General features: G+C 49.4%; 3 protein-coding genes across 5 annotated transcripts; all 3 read right to left on the bottom strand.

Annotated features, from left to right (window-relative positions):
* Positions 1–1984: 1984 nt before the first annotated feature.
* LOC133491790 (interleukin-18-binding protein-like) lies at positions 1985–3466 on the bottom strand. Its single transcript, XM_061803387.1, has 5 exons — positions 3021–3466; positions 2915–2941; positions 2756–2821; positions 2281–2416; positions 1985–2193 (listed from the first exon to the last, which is right to left on the bottom strand). Exons 1-5 carry the CDS (start codon positions 3043–3045, stop codon positions 2043–2045), a joined length of 405 nt encoding a protein of 134 aa, XP_061659371.1. The 5' UTR covers positions 3046–3466; the 3' UTR covers positions 1985–2042.
* Positions 3467–3614: 148 nt separating this feature from the next.
* rnf121 (ring finger protein 121) lies at positions 3615–10709 on the bottom strand. 2 transcript variants are annotated; one of them, XM_061803385.1, is made up of 9 exons: positions 10511–10707; positions 9047–9084; positions 8808–8949; positions 7406–7560; positions 7213–7320; positions 5863–5983; positions 5654–5787; positions 4351–4452; positions 3615–3940 (listed from the first exon to the last, which is right to left on the bottom strand). In XM_061803385.1, the coding sequence occupies exons 1-9, from the start codon at positions 10586–10588 to the stop codon at positions 3820–3822; spliced, it is 999 nt and encodes a 332-aa protein (XP_061659369.1). In that variant the 5' UTR covers positions 10589–10707; the 3' UTR covers positions 3615–3819. The 2 variants fall into 2 exon arrangements, with proteins under 2 accessions (XP_061659369.1, XP_061659370.1); XM_061803386.1 differs by lacking the exon at positions 4351–4452 and having other exon boundaries at positions 10511–10709.
* Positions 10710–11268: 559 nt separating this feature from the next.
* Positions 11269–16464, bottom strand: LOC133491788 (short transient receptor potential channel 2-like). 2 transcript variants are annotated; one of them, XM_061803384.1, is made up of 13 exons: positions 16206–16464; positions 15229–15921; positions 14941–15132; positions 14692–14856; positions 14292–14466; positions 14017–14217; positions 13776–13938; positions 13623–13715; positions 13313–13505; positions 12739–12866; positions 12582–12651; positions 12382–12499; positions 11269–12322 (listed from the first exon to the last, which is right to left on the bottom strand). In XM_061803384.1, the coding sequence occupies exons 1-13, from the start codon at positions 16218–16220 to the stop codon at positions 11685–11687; spliced, it is 2844 nt and encodes a 947-aa protein (XP_061659368.1). In that variant the 5' UTR covers positions 16221–16464; the 3' UTR covers positions 11269–11684. The 2 variants fall into 2 exon arrangements, with proteins under 2 accessions (XP_061659368.1, XP_061659367.1); XM_061803383.1 differs by having other exon boundaries at positions 15229–16464.
* Between the last annotated feature and the right edge of the window lie 299 nt (positions 16465–16763).

The following is a 16763-nucleotide window of genomic DNA, read 5'->3' as shown; positions in this document are numbered from 1 at the left end:
GGGGGGGGGATGCAGGACGAGGAGGGGCTTCCTCGAGGAACCACGTCCAGCTGACGCTAACATTTGGGAAGAGGGGGAAAGACACGACGAGGTCTCCACTAGCAATGGAAGACGTGAACTTGTGTTTTTTGTTTGTTTGTTTGGGGGCGGGGGGGGGGGGGACACACAAATCCGGGCGATCGGGGACACGAATTCACATTTTATATTTGACAAAACTTCTACTTCTTACACTGTGACAAATACAATTCTGAAAAATTGTACAGAAAATTGAGATTTACGTTTTGGAACACAAGCAGGGGCACGCACAGGGGTGGGCCAAACTTTTGTGCCACCAAACTTTTTAAATCAACGAAGACCTATAATAGTTCCTGGTCACAAAGGCCTACACCCCCCCCCCCGACAAAAGCATAGTTGCCGCGGGATTCGGCACACCTTTATGGACGAGTTTTAGCGCACCTCCGTAACATCGCATCATTTACTTCAGAACCGTCCCACGCCGATGATATGATCAGCTAGGCTGGCTGAAGATCCTGAGCCACCTTCAAGTGACTGCAGAGGCCATAGTCCACGGATTCAAAGAGAATCATGCGTAAAGACCTGCATTCTCCTACGACTCCGAGCCAAAAGGTAAGCGGAGCTGCAATTCGATTGGTGGGAGGTAGCGCAATACTTTGGATTTTCAACAGTGGGAAAATTTCAATATGTGTGCACATTTTCCACATCCTGTACACGCGGCTGGTTCCTCGAGTGGAAGTTTTTGACTTCTCCCCCCCTCGAGAAACTGAGCTCTGCGGTCCCTCAAGAGGGCAGGTGTCAAACTCAAGGCAAATTGCGTGTGTCAACTTCCATGATTCTTCTTCAAATTTTCACATCATAAGAGATAGTGCAAGTATTCCTGTGTTACCAAACATCAACAATTGTTGAAAAAGCCATTCCCCTTGTTTTCTGCTTCCATCTTTCACGTGGAAACCTGAAATGAAATTTGTTCAGCCTATTCCATCACATTTTGCCTCCATACAATACAACCTTGTTCTTGTTCATAAAACATAATTGCCTGCCACAGAGGCTGGATTTTGTTTCGTTTTTTAACTGGTGGGGCAACATAACCTCGGGCCAGCAAATGAATAACATCATCAGAGGTGACCCTGCGTGAATCTCCAACAGGAACATTTTAAGCGCAAGCTGCTTGGATGCAAAAAATAAAATATACTCTATCTATATTCAAATGTTGATCAAGCAGAACATGTTGGCTTCTTGGTTACACGCCACTGAGAACCAATTTTCATGTTTGTCGGGCACTGCGATACAACGAAACGTGCCATTGCCGGGGCCGCTTATCCTTACAAGGGTTGCGGGAGTGCCGGAGCCTATCCCAGCTCAATTATTACAAGTAAAAATGGAACAGAGATTTTCACACATCCCACCAACGGGCGAGGGGTGCGCGGGACTCCGTCTCCACAAAGTCCGAATGAGACGAGAAGTCCGAGTCAATGAATCGTCACACTGAGGAAGTAGGCACCTCTTTGTTTCTTAAAATGAGTCCGGACTCCTCTTTCGAGTCACGCTCTGCCCCAGCTGGAGAGAATTGCATCATACATTTATCGAACATACACGCCGTACGACTGCTGGCGACAAATCGAGGAATCAGATATTATCTGCCTCAAAAGTATTATGCAGCCTGTTCATTTGTAACGCGTGTCCTTAAAGCTTCCCATAAACTTATTTGGGGTGAATAAAAGGTCTTTTTTTTTTGGGGGGGGGGGGGTTGGACAAGTGCGCACACCCTCCCTCTTATGATTGCAGGCATGGTTGTGTGGAGAATGAAGCACAAGCTAAATGGGAATCAACACACTCCTAACCCCAAATCAAGTCCACAGTTAAGAGGGTGTGCTCACTTATGCAACCCTTTTTCTTTTTAATATCACATTAAGAGGCTTGAAATGATTTCTTTATCTCACACACACACAAAATAATGGCCTTTGAAAACGGGATGTGTAGACATTTTTATATTCCAGCACAGTTTCCACAAACGACGGTAAACGTTAGTGGGCTGGAGCTGACAGTGTCACATTCTTCAGAGCCATTCCGACACCGTTGATGACCACACAGGTGAAGGTGGCGTCGAGGTCCTCCAGGGTGACGTTCCTCACAAGCAAACTCCCCGTTTGAATGGCGCCGCCCTCTAACGTGGAGCTGAAGCGGACACAAATATCCACACGAGCAGACCTGAGGCATAAAAACGGGCGGCCGGGCGAGCTCGCGGAACAACGCGGCGCTCACGTGTCGAACTCTGTTATCCTGTTGCCGCCGCGAAGGTCTTCGGGGAAGGAGCCGTTGACGAGCCAGTAGAGGAGCGTCACGTCGTCGCCGCCGCCGCAGTTGGTCAGCGCCGCGCAACGGAGAACTAACGGCTGCCCTGAAAAACAAAAACGTACCCCTTGCAACATCATGCTTAAAATCATGGCCGCGTTTGAAGATTATTTCAAGTTAGAAATAGACAATTGGCAATTTTTTTTTTTTTTTTGGATAAACAATATTGCTCATTTCTCAATCCAAGCATATCAAACGTTATACAGTACAATTGATGAGAATGCTTTAAATCAAACCAAAAAGTTATCAGGATCTTCAAAGCGGATTAAAGTGATGCTTTTCATAATATTCGGGGATATGATTCATAAGCTAACTCGTGAACAGTTTGGGTTCGGCTTCCTCGGTGCATATTTAATGGCTCGGAATTTCTTTTTTGTTGACTTACCTGGTTGAGCTTTTATTTGAAGGCGCTCAGGCCCAATGATGGTCGGTGAGGCGTATTGGGACACAGCTGGAGAATTATTTAAAAAAAAAAAAAAAAAAAGAATCGCTAAATAATAAAAGCAGATTTGAAAAAAATCATAATTAAAAGAAAAGAACATACCTGGAGAAGCGTTTGCCAGCAGCAGAGCTGTGGAGAGAAAAGAGTTTAGTTTTTTTTTTTTTTTTTACAACGGTTACAGGGCCAACGGTTTTGGCGACGGGGTCACCTCCGATGACGGACGACAGCGTCATGGCGACTCTTGCGGAGTCTCCTCTTCAATGCTCTCCAAACGCGATGAGCGTACGTACGTACGTACGTATGTGGAAAGCACACAGAGGACTCACTTCCTCAATGTCTCATCAAAGGCGGTGCTCAACCTTAGCTTCGGGGAGGGAAATCCTTCCAGGCTACTGTAGTACTTCCCCTTACGTTGGTGGTATTGTCATCCGAGCCCGCCCGGACTACACGGCAGTTGACTCCTGTATTTTACACTCACCTTGCTAAACGGGACTCGGATTTAGTACAGAAGCAGGCACCAGATAGCGTTTCACATATTTAAATGTTTGTTGTTGTTGTTTTTTTTTTTGTCCGTGGCTAAAATTGCCCTCGTGTGACAACTCGAGTTCTCGTTCAAATTCAGCAGGGCTGTCAACACGTCCCTGTGGCTGGTCTCCAATTCATATTGATTTTTATTTTTTTTTTTTAGATCTTTCAACTCTCCGATGACTGAAATCCACATTACTGAAATGTTCATAAACATTTAAGATGCGAGTTGAGGGGAGGGGGGGAAAAAAAAAACAACCAAAAAAAAGCAGGAAGCTAATGATTGTGAACATATTTACTGGGGCATAGGTGGAAGAAAATTCTCATAATTGACAGGATACTGCGATTACTCATCAATTGAAACGCGAGTTCTTGTAATATGCGCCTAAAAATATATACAAAAAGTACAGAGAATTTGTAACCAACGTTTCAGTCCATTGGCGGGGCTTCCCGTCATTTTCTTCTGCGGGTGGGGGTGGGGCTCACTCCAGGCCCAGGACGTAGTTGATGGCCTGCACCAGGCCGATGATGACCGGCTGCCAGGCCACCAAGTAGCGAAGCCAGTCTAAAAGTTGGCCGTACATCACGTGTGGCCTTTCCCAGCTACAAAATCCCACATTAAGGGAAAATTTATATATATATGTGTACATTCAAACTTTTGTCTTATAAAAAATGTCCCTAATAATAAGGCGAGTGAGTGCATAACAAAATAATGCAAAGAGCAATTTGGACAGCTCTGGTGGTTATCACATGTACAATTGGTAACACACACACACACACACAAAAAAAGGGGAAGAGGAACTTTGTGTGCATCAGAGACAAAAATGACACCTGACGTTTAAGAGCGCAGTTGACTAGAGTCAATTCTTTTGCATTTAGGACAGGGACGGCTTGCTTACGTGATTTGTTCTTGTCCCCGTAAATAAAGCCCCCCCCCCCGCAGTAACGCTTCAATCTCAAAGAAGCGTCACGCCATAATGAAATTAGCATGACGGATATTTGGCAAAGGATACGGGTTACTGAACATCCGCTTGAGATCCACCTTCTCTTTGCAGTACGGACACATCTGCTTCTTTCCCACAATGCACCAGCCTCTTATGCAGAACTCGTGGAACCTGGACGAGAGAAGTTAAGGCAAAGCAGACCCTGACTGGGGCCCGCCGGACTCAACCGACAGACCGCCTCACGTTGACTGTGGACGCCGCTGCGCGTTCCTTGTTGTGCAATTCCAACCACTCGGCCCGGTACGTTCGCCGTGCGAATGAGTCGATGGGGAACATGCGCTTTCGAGAAGGCAGAAACCGGGAAGACATCTTTCATGTCGGCTGTGGTTGTGGTCCTGGCGGTAAATGGCGGGGGAAGTGAGTCGTTTGGGGGGGGGGGGGGGGGGGGGGGGGGGGGGGGGGGGGGGGGGGAAGAGACGACTCAACTCACATCACAGAAAAAAAAGTCAACCAGAAAGTGGCCTGTTCCCACTTCAGAACAATGACGACGCCTTTTATTGAAATTACTGATGGGGATATATTTTAAAGAGGTTCCTGTTGTTGTTTTTAAATAAAGGCACCCCTTGCACACACTTTAAACTTATTAAAAAGAGATTGCAATTCTATTTGAATGGCCCCAAAGGGGGGAAAAAAATAAATAAAATGTATAGAAGATACTGTATGTATTGGAATGTCCGTGTTCGATATGTACGACGGCATATGACATCAGCAAGTTCGTGTTGGAGTCTGTGGGGATGAGCTGCGGGAAACGGCGGCCTCTGCGCGTTTGACTTTTTTCACAGAATTCAGGAAAGGGCTGAAGAGTGCACTGGCAACAGTTGTAACTCTTTTCGCTCAAGCGAGGGCTCATGTCTAAATGCGGCGTTCTGCAGGGGTCCAGATGAGGCCCAACACAATTTTCTAATCTATAAACATTGAAAACTTTGATCAAGTGTGTTGATAGGCAATTTTCGTTTTAATGCAGCCCATGCCGTGAGTGATGGCGCCACCGTATCGGAAGCACTTGCCAACCTTTTTTTTAAAAAAAAAAAAAAAAAAAATCACATTCCACAACTAGGCAACAAAAGCTCAACTTGACTATAAATCCCAACAAAACAAAGGTGATACTTTTCTCTCACAATAGTACGAGTCACGCCGATCCCTTCCTCATTTGGACGCCAAATGAAATCTGTCTGGCTACTGATCAGTTTGGGGGGGGGGGAACACACACACACACACACACACACACACACACACACACGCACGCACGCACACACGGGAACACTGTAGTTGACTTTCAGCGGCAACAGCACTCGATTTGAGTGAAGGATACACATGGTTGCAGGACAATCGGTACGTGTTTTCTATGATGCCCTCCTCGCTGACGTCGACGAGGATGGCTTGCCCGCATACGGCGCAGATGTCGTCAGACAAATGCTTGGTTGGCATTCCAGACGCATTGTAGTACTGCAAAAGAGAAGCACGGAGGAGCGGACGTCATCCGACGGGCAAATGATGAGCAAAATCTCGTCTGGTTCTTACGCCGACTGTCGAGGCCATGAAGTCGGCACACATCTCTGCAAAGTCCCTTCCGAGGACGCCGTAGTAGAGTCCGTAAAATAGCAGGGACACGCCGAAGTCCATCGCATCTTCTGGCTTTATCCTGCATGTGGGGGGGGGCCGCCGAGTGATGAGCATTGCTCGACTGACTAACATCTGCGATTTTCCGGGGTCAAACACAGACCTAAAACAACATCTACAGTCCACTTGGATATTCCCCGTGTTTATCATGTAAATTAATGGAGACTAACACGGGGTATTGTTGGCTTGCAATCGTGCGATAATGGCCGCCATTGCTACAGACAAGCTAGGCGTGGCAGACGACGTCACCGTGGCAACGTCCACAGACCCGCGCGCAAGCTTTAATTCACTCGACATGTATCGAAGACGTGAAGCCGTTCGCTCTCCACAAAGTCGTACTTTCAAAAGGATCTGAAAGACTACCGTGAAGTCAAATATCCGGACGCTACAAAATGATTAACAATTTGCCTTGTGTACTCGAGCTTCGTTCAGATCTGCACGTTGCATATTTGCAAGCCGCTTTTGTTGCCGTCTCCCCCCCACCCATAAGTCCATCGTATCTTCTCCGGCATGCAATCTAATCTTTGGAACACGGAAAAATCCCTTCCCAACGTCTTCTTTTCCGCAATTTCCACATCAGTAGACGCAACAAAAATCTAGCACGACGACGACGGACCGCTCGTCTGCAACGACGGCGGTCAAGGACCCGGATGAACGAGCGTGACGTCACGTGCGACCCGGCCATTCATTCATTTCTATTTTTAACGCCGAGCTGTACAAAGGCCCTGCGTCATTGCGGGCAACAAATTCATCCACCGAATTAATTTAGATCATGGTGGGGGAGGCACAACCATTTCCTTTTTTTTTGTTTTAACTAAAACCGAAAAAAAATATAGACTTTTTCCAAGAGTCCTCTAATTATTTGTTCCATTAATCTCGTAGGTTGTTCTTAAAAAGTTACCACATGAAACCTTGCTAGTTGATTTATTGTCAAAAGTAAAATACAAAATGTGTAGTAATGTTTCTGCATCTCATAAAACAATCAATTAGGTATAGGTAAGTATAATGAACATTTTAAATGAGTATGACTCTTTTCATTATTCAAATGAAGTATTTTGAAACTGTTCTACAAAGATGCTCGACTTTTCACCTCCTAGAGTTTGCATGGCCGGGCAGGATTTAGAGGCCAAAGAAAACGACGGCAAACGTCCACAAATCTAGCGGCCGGTCCGACTGTGCCGGAAACGTCATCGCACGCACGCACGGCAATGCTTTGCTTAGCGCCTGTAAAAGATTGATTGATTGACCTACCGGAATATGAGATTGATACCAAAAAGGGTAAACATGACAACGGTGTAGCCAACTATCCCGGTCGCGTAGCTGATCTTGTAGAGGAGCAGGAACCACTTGTACACCAATCTGCAGCGGGTGGCAAAAATAAAAAATGTTTTCAAGCCCGAGCTCATCATTTGAAAGCGACGCCAACGGGAAAGTCGCGGTTTACCTCGGTGTCGTGCAGGCCAGAGGCTTGCGAGTGGCGCGGTACGTAATATATGCTGTGATGACAGAGAAGATAAACCACGTGGTCAGGAACCTCCACCAGTGGAGTTTGGTAGTAAAGTAGAGAGGAACTACCCACATCTGGAACAGAGTCACCAGCTACAAGACAGCAGCATGTTGACACACGCAAAGCAAGGACAAAAAGTTAACAATAGACTTGAAATGACACGGATGACGCTCACTGACATGCTTCCACTTGGGAAAACTTCACGGCACAAACATTATTTCACAAGTAGAGGTACCACTGAATTGCGTTTGGATGGATTTCCCCCCCACTTTTATTTTCAGATTTAATGTTGGAGGCTAAGAAGTGTTCATTTTCATAGAGCTTAAATCCCACCTTTAACGACAACATTTCACCCTGGAACAATTTTTTTAGACGTTTTTAGTTGATGTTCGTAAGAGCAATATGCACGCAACCTACGCTAACGTAGTGGTGCTAAAGTCAGAACTACAGTAAATATTTGTATGAAAAATAAATAAACAGTCCAATAAAAAGGAGTAAGTACAAGCACGCCATACAACATTTTTACGTCACCTACGAAACTTTTTTTTTTTTTTTAAACAACCCGTGTTTAATACTTCATTACTTCTTATGGCAGGGGTGTCAAACTCGTTTTTGTCACGGACGATATTGTACTTACGGCTTCCCTCAGAGGGTTTTTATGACTAAGTCATACAAATATTTTATCATCCAATCCTATTTACACATAAAATTTATGTTTAACTAGTTTTGGAATCAAGAGTTGTTTTTTTTTTACCCCCCCCCCCCCCACAGACATTGTTGGGAATACAAAAATTCTTATATCTCAATGTTATCATTTATGATATGACAATTTGAAATTTTGGCACAGATTTTCACAAGAATCACGGAAGTCGACATGATTTGCCTTTGCGGGCCACATAAAATCACGCGTCGGGCCAGAACTGGCCCCCGGGCCTCAACTTTGACACCTGTGTCCTATGGGAATAAAGTACAAACAAAGTACTAGAACGGAGTGTACTCAACAGTTTCCAGTGTAGTAGTGCCCCCCTCCGCCCCGACCCCGATTAAAAAAAAAAAAAAAATAATGCAATTCATATCAAACAAAGCACTTAAACTATAATTTCACATTTTGCAGAAGTACCACGTATTGTTTTTCCTCGTCAAATTTATGCCAGCCACCGAACCGGTTGAGCCTAAATTTATTTATCGTGCCCCCAAGCAAAACATTCAAAGTCAACATTGGCTTCCTACACTAGACTTGTTACTCACAATCATCAAATTCCAAACAGCGTCTACAACGGCTCCATAAATGAGAGCAAGCACGCAGACTGTTATCGTTGGTTCCGGAATGGTTTCTTACGTTGTAAGACTTGGGGTGTCTCTGTTTCCACTGCACCAGGAGGAGCTGGGCGACGACCAGCGTGACAATGAGGATCAGCACCATCTCGGCGTGCATGGCCTCGTGGCCTTTGTGTTTGGCGTGCATCTTGGCGTGCTCCACCCTGTCGGGCACACACGCCAAACGGGTCTTTGAAAGCTCACCGAACGCGATGGCGGCTCTTATTTGGATGAAGGAATTGGTGCTGAAAGGACACTGACCTCCACTTCTCTTCCGGCGAGAGCTTGGACACGTCAAACTGTAATCGAGGAGTGACAAAAATCAGTATAATTGCGACATGATGAATGCAAAACAGTACTCGGGCCGCTTTCCTGAAATGAATGATTTTTACTATGTTATTAATCAAAAAACAGCAGCAGACATGGACCCATGCGCCCCCCCCCCCCCCCCCCCAAAACACGATTTTGACGTATACGGCTTTTTGTCACTCCCGCCATGAAGATCCTCTCGAGGGATTTGTTTTTGAGAGGAAGCAGGAAGTGACGTACGTGGCGGGACCGCCCTCAAGTGGACTCGTTTGTTTCTATTAGTTTTACCTCCGGGAAGGTAGCTCGTCGTTCCGTCGTGTTAGCCAAAATGCCGGCTCGTTGCATTGCCCCGGACGCGTCACTCTGCTGTGAGATGTTTTCTTCGAAAAGCGCGTTTTTCAATGGCGAACGTCCGGGGTGACGTCACGGACAGTAAATGCAGCCAATACGGCGACCACTTGCATGTCGAATGACACTTCCGCAACTTTGCGCGTGGATGACGCGCTCTACGCTCATATTTATTTTTTTCGTGTGGACACTGAAGTGAATAATCTTATGTATTTTTCATTTCAATATCTAAAGGGATGACACTCGACCTTTAAAGCAAACAACCCTCTTCCAAGGGAATCATTTAACCAGAATAATGGTTGACTTGATCATTCTAACCAGATGGTGCAGTTTCTGAAAAACTTGTCACATTGCTAATTTTATTGTGAGGCAACGAGATCTGTCGACCCGTCCAATTTTAGTTCCGGATCCACACGTTGTAATGTGTGGTTCCGCGGCCACCAAGAGATCGTGGAAGAAGCTTTCCACGACGGTGGGTGTGGCAGCTGCCTGATTGTGTCTATGCTTAATAATCGTCACTGAGACGTTGACACTTGGCCATTTTGGATATGAGACCAATGAACACACGTTCCTACAAAAGGGATTTTCTTTGACCCCCAGCAACCAGGTCAGCTGTCCGCCATTAAAAAAAAAAAAAAAAAGGCATAAATTAGGCAGTGTGGCCATTTTATTCTGCACTGCACACAGAATAAAGTAGCAACAGTTGGAAGGTAAAAGCCACCTAGACTGGAATCAACCGTCAGCTGAATGCAACGTTAGCCGGCGAGCCCACATTTGGACTTGTGTTGTTGCTCGCTTCCATACTTTTTTTTTTTTTTTTTTTTTATATTTGTCGACTGAAATCTTTCCGGCAAAGCTAAGGAAGGAAGGAAGGCAGGAAGGCAGGCAGGCAGGCAGGCAGGCAGGCAGGCAGGACATGAGCGCTGTCTTAAGAGAGAAGGAACAAGTCAAGTGCTGACGTCGGGCTAAACCTGTGAGCCGAAGCTAACGCGGCATTTGACTTGCTAGCCGCCACAGCGCTCCTAAAAACTAAACGCCGCTTCGAAGCGCGTGACTTGTTCCACGCACCTGTATCGCCTCGTCGTGATGCTCCAGTCCATGGTCGTGCTCCACTCCGTCCACCTCCACCTCAAACAAGCCGGCCATCGTCGCACTCGGAGTGCCGCTTTATCTTTCGGGAGCCATTAGCAGCGTCACACGGCCACTTCCGGCGCCGTCTTTCCTGCTTTGGCCTTCAAAACAAAATGGAATGACGAGTTTGGAGCGGTTCTAATTTCCCCTTTATCTGCGTTGACGTGACACCACTCGAGACATTCCCCGTCGAAAAATATACTGGATCTGATGAGTAATTATAATATTTAACCGAACGAAATAGTCCACGCACGCTCTGATGCATCTTAAAGTAGAAGACAGACCGGAACAAATTTGTTCTTACAGACCAGAAGCTGCAAGAACAAAGTTGCATTTATGGCAGGACTCGCTTGTTTGCATTCTCAGAATATTGACGTCATCACAGTGTGGGGAAAATTATCAAGATTTCCACAATTACCCAGTGACAACACCATCCATCCATTTTCTTAGTCGCTTATCCTCACAAGGGTCGCAGAAGTGCCGGAGCCATTCCCAGGTGTCGTCGGGCAGGAGGCGGGGGGAACACCCTGAACTGGTCTCCAGCCGATCGCAGTCAATGAACATTGGATGTGGCAAATATGACAATTCTGATAACATAAATGAAGAGCGTGCTCGGCGTATGTCGTGATATTATTGAAAAAGACGACTGGACACAACCAAATCCATTGCAGGACCATTCAAATGTCAATTACAGAAAAGGTAAAATTTGTTTTTATTGTACTTGAACTGTAATACGGCGCAAAATAAAGTCGTGGCATATGTTCCGTATTACTACATTCAAATCAGTCGGAAGAAAGAATTCCACAGTCAATTTATGTAATAACATCCAAGAATCATTTGTGCCTGCGTGGGGGTGAACATTTTGTGTGTGTGTGTGTGTTGGGGGGGGGGGGGGGGAGACTAAAACAAAACATGATGCTAATAGAGTGCAGAAGCGGAAAGGAACGGAAAAACACCAGCGGAGGAGTTTGGCTGCAAAAGCGCCGCACAACTTAATGACGAGGCCGCCTCGCCTGAGCACAAAACACAAAATGTTGGCTGGCTTTTTGACGCGTATGAACGGCAACGCGCCAAGATGGAGCCGTCTTTCGACCCACCCCCACACACACTATTATCCGGTTGCGGACTCGTCAACGGCTGGCTCCCCTTCTTGGGAAGCAAAGCCCGTGTCTCGGGAGCCGCTGCTGCCGGCCGGCGACGGTGTCAGGTCTTCACCGCCCTCGCGTCTCTCGTGGAGGTCGGCCGGGAAGTGCGACCCGTGCTTCTGCCGGGCCGCCACATTTACTTCCTGCAGCTCGAGACCGGCCAGCATCTCCTCCGCGTCGGCCTCCTCGCCGCTTCCTCCTGGAACTCCTTTTTCACAAGGCGTGCCGTCGGCCACTTTTTCTTCTCCTCCTTTGGATCGATTGCCGGAGTCTCCCGAGTGAACTCCGCCCTCGTCCACCTTCACCTCATCGCCGCGTGACCCCCCGTCCTGCACGCCCGCACGGCCTTCGGTCTGATCTTCTTCTTCTTCTTCTTCGTGCACCGTAACGTCACGCGAGGTCAAGTTCTCCTGCGGCCGGCCGTGAAAGCCTCTGAAATTGTTTCTGGCGCCGACGATGTATTTGCCCAGGAGAGACGAGCCGTCCTCGGAGGGCGCGGCGCCCGCCGCGTGCCCCTCGTCGGCCGGACGCTGACGGACCGCCGTCAGGTCGTGGTGCATCCTGGCCACGGCTTTGCTGAGCTCGGTGATGCGATTCCCGATATCTGATGGGAAAAGATGTTTTTTTCATTTTTGCGGCCTGACGACGGCATCCGCGCGTTACCTTTTCTCTTGCTCTCTTCGAACTCCCTGCGAGCAGAGTCGATGTATCGCCGCACCAGAGCTCTTATGACCTCCCGCCGGTACGGTACCTGGCCGTCCCCCGAGCAGCTTTTGGTGGACTCGGGACAAAACAAAAGATAACCGTTCAGAAATATGTGCATATGCGAGGTATGTACTTTTTACTCTCACGCTACATCCTACCAATGAAGCTATTGGCGGGTACTCGGCAGAATTAGACTTGACGCAACAGCAGAGGCGTCGAAAGAGGGCCCTGGTAGGAGATTGCAAAGAAAAGGGATTCGGGGGTGGGTGGGACGGGGGCTCTCCTTTTGCAGGTTTGCGCTGTTCTGACGCTCACCTTAAGACGTAGAAGAAAGCTTTAGGGGACGGGATGATGTTGAAGGGGACGGGCACGGTCAGGCCTTCCCGGAAGTAACTGAGGTATAGCTTCGACCTGGCGAACTTCCACTCCACGTCGGCGTCGTCCTGGACGGCCGCGCGGACGCATCGGTGTGGCGCCCGCGGGTTCAAATCCGACAGTCATTTCACAGAAGAACAACAAAACAAGCGACCGGTTAGAGCGTTGACCTCACACTTGCGAAGACCGGGGTTCGGATCCCGGCCCAGACTGTGTGGCCTTTGTATGTTCTCCCCGTGCCTGCGCGCGGGAGCACTATGGTGTCTCCCCCCCCCCCCCCAAATCCAAAAAAACATGCATTGATCGGAGACGCGAAAATGCCCCAAGGTGGGATTGTGAGTGCGTGTGCTTGTCTGTCTCTATGTGCCCTGCGACTGGCTGGCGACCAGTGGAGGGTGTAGGCTCCGGCGTTCCCGTGACTGTCGTGGGGATAAGCGGCTCAGAAAACGGACAAACGGATGAAAAAGGAAACAAAACGGATTTACTGCGGAGTAGTCAATAGACTGTACTTTACCTCAATTTTTTGAAAGGAGTTGGTAATCATAGCAATGAGCATGTTGAGCAAAACAATGACGATGACCAGCGTGAAGACGCCGTACAGAATCCGTCCGACAAATTCGGCCAACACGAACTGCGGCATGTCCACGTAGTCCTGGTTGGCCACGCCGAACATGGTCCAGAACAAGAAGTGGAAGGTTTCATTGAACCTGAAAATGAAAACCAAGGAGAAGCCAGCCCCGCAACAACATTTTGGACGTTGCGTCGGACCTCGCTCGAAGGTGTCCGCGCGAAGCGGCGACGCTTCCGTTCCAGCTTATCCTCACCTGCCGAGACGCGGCGAGACGACGTAAGGGACGTAGACGTTGTTGATGCCGCACAGGAAGGCCGTTCCGATGATCATCAGAATGAACATGAACCTGCAAAAGGCGCAAAGGTGAAACCCGAAGTCAAGGCCGGCAGGTGACGCGCGCTACCACCTCATCATGTCGTCGATCATCTTCCCGATGGAGATCTGGAGCGTTCCCAGGGACTCGTGAGCGGGGAGGATGTAGGCCAGCCTTGTGAAGCTCATCATGCTCGTCACTGCGAACAGAACCTCTGCAATCAGCTGAGGATCCTCCTGATGCCAGTCGTGGCGTCCTGCCAACAGCAAAAAAAAAAAACGAAAGGAAGATGCTCTCTTCACCGGGTGAAGTGAAGCCCCACTTGCTTTCCTACCAGCCTGCGTGAAGTAGGCGCACTCCTCCGTGCCATTCGTGTCCAGACACAGGAAATGACCCTTGAGCACGATCAGCACGCGTAAGGCGAAGGAGGCCAAGTACATGCTGAGCACCATCATGTCCAAGCAGTTCCACCAGTCCAGGAAGTAACTCCTCAGCCCCTCGATCCACACTTCCTTGCACTCGTACCAGAAGAACCCTGACGGGACAAAGGCCACGCCTCAAGCGCGAGTGGGGCGGCACGGCGGCCAGGAAGAGCGGGCGCGCACCCACCGACCACCCACACCATGTGGAAGGAGCTGTGCAGGATGTTCTGCTGCCTGGAAGCAAACTCGTCCCGGTGTAGCTCCATAGCGATGGATTCGCCGAGCAGCGTGATGAGGAACCAAAGGTAGGAGGCGGAGTGGAGCAGGAACTTGATCACGGGGGTCCTCAGGATCTTCCCCAGCTGAAGCAGAGTGGCAACAATGAAAGCCGAAAAGCTCGGGCAGCGATTTGACGCTTCCTTTTGTCAGTCTCCGGATCCCGAAAAAAAAAAAAAAAAAAAGCTCACGGCGGGAAGGAACGGCTCACCTGCGTGACGGTTGGACATGTCAAGAAGTCGAGGAAAGCCGTCGCCCGCGGCTGGCCACGGAACGCAGAGGATGGATTTTTTTTATTTGGGGTTTTTTACCTTGGACTTTGGTGCGATCCAGTAGGCGAGGCAAAGGAGGGGCATGGTGAAAAAGATCCCGACAGAGACCAGAAGCTTCCAGGCTGTGGTGCTGCCTCTCCAGCCCGCCAGGTTGCCGCACCAGATTGAAGACAGCACTTGCTGGCAGATGGGGTGGGCGACGAACTGCTCAAAAGCAACCACGCCAACGAATGACAAACGACGACCAAAGTGCACCACGGAAGCCTCAGACCGTCCGTATCCGGCCACCTGCTTCTGGTTGTAGTTGACGGCCAGGCGCAGCCTCGACAGGTCGGGGATGCCTTGCTCGAAGGCCTGCTCGTCCCGGCTCTGGTCTCCGCAGCTGTTGAGGATGGCGCTCACCTCGCTCTGGTTGCGACACATGCCCAGCAACTCCACGGCGAACTCCTGGCAGAGCTCCTCCAAGCTCAGGTACTGAGGCTGCACGGGAAACGGAGCAAGCGGCGGTCCGTTCCTTTGCCATCAAACGCGGGACTCAAAAGTCGAAGGAGTCGACGCGGAAAAGCCAGCGCTGACCTTAAACTCGGGTTCCTTCCGAGAGAGCTTGCGGAGCTCCCTGCTGAGGCCGAAGGCGCTGAGCACGGCGTCGTCGGAAGTGACGGAGAGGTAGGCCCGGCTGGCGATGCCGCGGTACGTGTTGATGCGGGACAGGGAGAACTTGAGCAGGTCGTACTGACGCCCGTTGCGGCATTCCAGACAGGCGCAGGAGATCTTGTGCGGCCACGGGATGACGTGACCCTTTCGGGTGAGCACGCTGACGATGTCGTAGAGATCTTTCTGGCACGCCAGGGTCAGCGGGGTCACGCCGGGGGCGAACTGCGAGTTGTCGACGGAGCGGTCAAAGATGGCTTGCGAGAAGGAGCGGACGTCCATCTTCTTGCCTTTCTCCTGATCCAGGCGGCGCAGCAGGAGCTCCACCACCCGCGCCTGGTCGGTGTCCACGGCGACGAGCAGGGCCTCGTGAATCTGCCGGAAGTCGAACTTGACCCCCCGCAGGAGGGCGTCCATGATGTCCTCGCTTCCCAGGCGGATGGACAGGTTGAGGGCCTCCCTCCACAGGCGATCTTCAGAGTCGTCCAGCTGGCGGACGATGCCGTCGCCGGTCCGGAGCAGGCCGCGCACCACCTCCGCTTTCCCCTCCCGGATGGCGCCGATGAGCTCCGGAGGGAACTGCATTTTCTTGTTCATGATCTCGCGCCATTGATCCGGCTGAAGAGACAGCACAGGCACATCGCGCATGCCTTTTTCTCACATGAAAGGAAGGACGCCATAAACAAAGCTCTCCTTCCAGCCATCGAGCAGTGAAGCTTTTCGACTTGTCGCTGCCGCACAAACGGTTCTCGGAGCAATAAAGTGAACTTGGACCGTGACCCGCGTACACACAGTACAATTCCGTCCTCAATATTAACCTGCACGATTCTGGAATCTGGAAGACGGAGTCGTGGAAAAAAGTGCTTTGCGGAAGTCCTTTACCCAAAACGGGGACAACTCACCGTGAGGTTTTGCATCTCCGAAACAGAAACGATCCCGTTCCAAGAAAGGAAAGCAGACGGCGCCGATGCGCTTTCACTTCGGCGTTGTGCGACCGTGTCAAGCTCGCCGCGAGGAACGTCAACAGCCCTGTGGGGATCCGGCCAATTAAAATGTCACCTCCCCAAAGTGTTTTCTGTTCAAACTGTGGCCAAACACGGCCTGGGTATCAATTAAGGCGGTCGCTGCTGCACAGACGCCAGATGTCATCATTCCCCGGAGGCGGGGTGGTGGTGGTGGTGGTGGGGGGGGGGGGGGGGGGGGTTGAGAGAAGCGGAAAAAAAACAAACAAAAAAAAAAACAAGGACCACGCACTGAGATCATCATCAACATCCCAAAACACTTCATGGAAGCAAAAGAAAAATGGGAGTTTCAACTAGTAAATGATATTTCGAGAACTTTTGTGTTGGTGAACAAAACGGGAGGCATTTGAGAATCCGATTGGTTCATTATCAAAACTGCTACACCCCCAGTATTGCAATCGCAGTATCTTTTTATTTTTGGTCACACCCTCTGGAAAA

The sequence above is a fragment of the Syngnathoides biaculeatus genome, chromosome 18, assembly GCF_019802595.1.
Source record: "Syngnathoides biaculeatus isolate LvHL_M chromosome 18, ASM1980259v1, whole genome shotgun sequence".
In the NCBI taxonomy this organism is placed as follows: Eukaryota; Metazoa; Chordata; class Actinopteri; order Syngnathiformes; family Syngnathidae; genus Syngnathoides; species Syngnathoides biaculeatus.
Note: the sequence above shows the minus strand (reverse complement) of the source record. Positions and strands in the feature narration are given on the sequence as shown.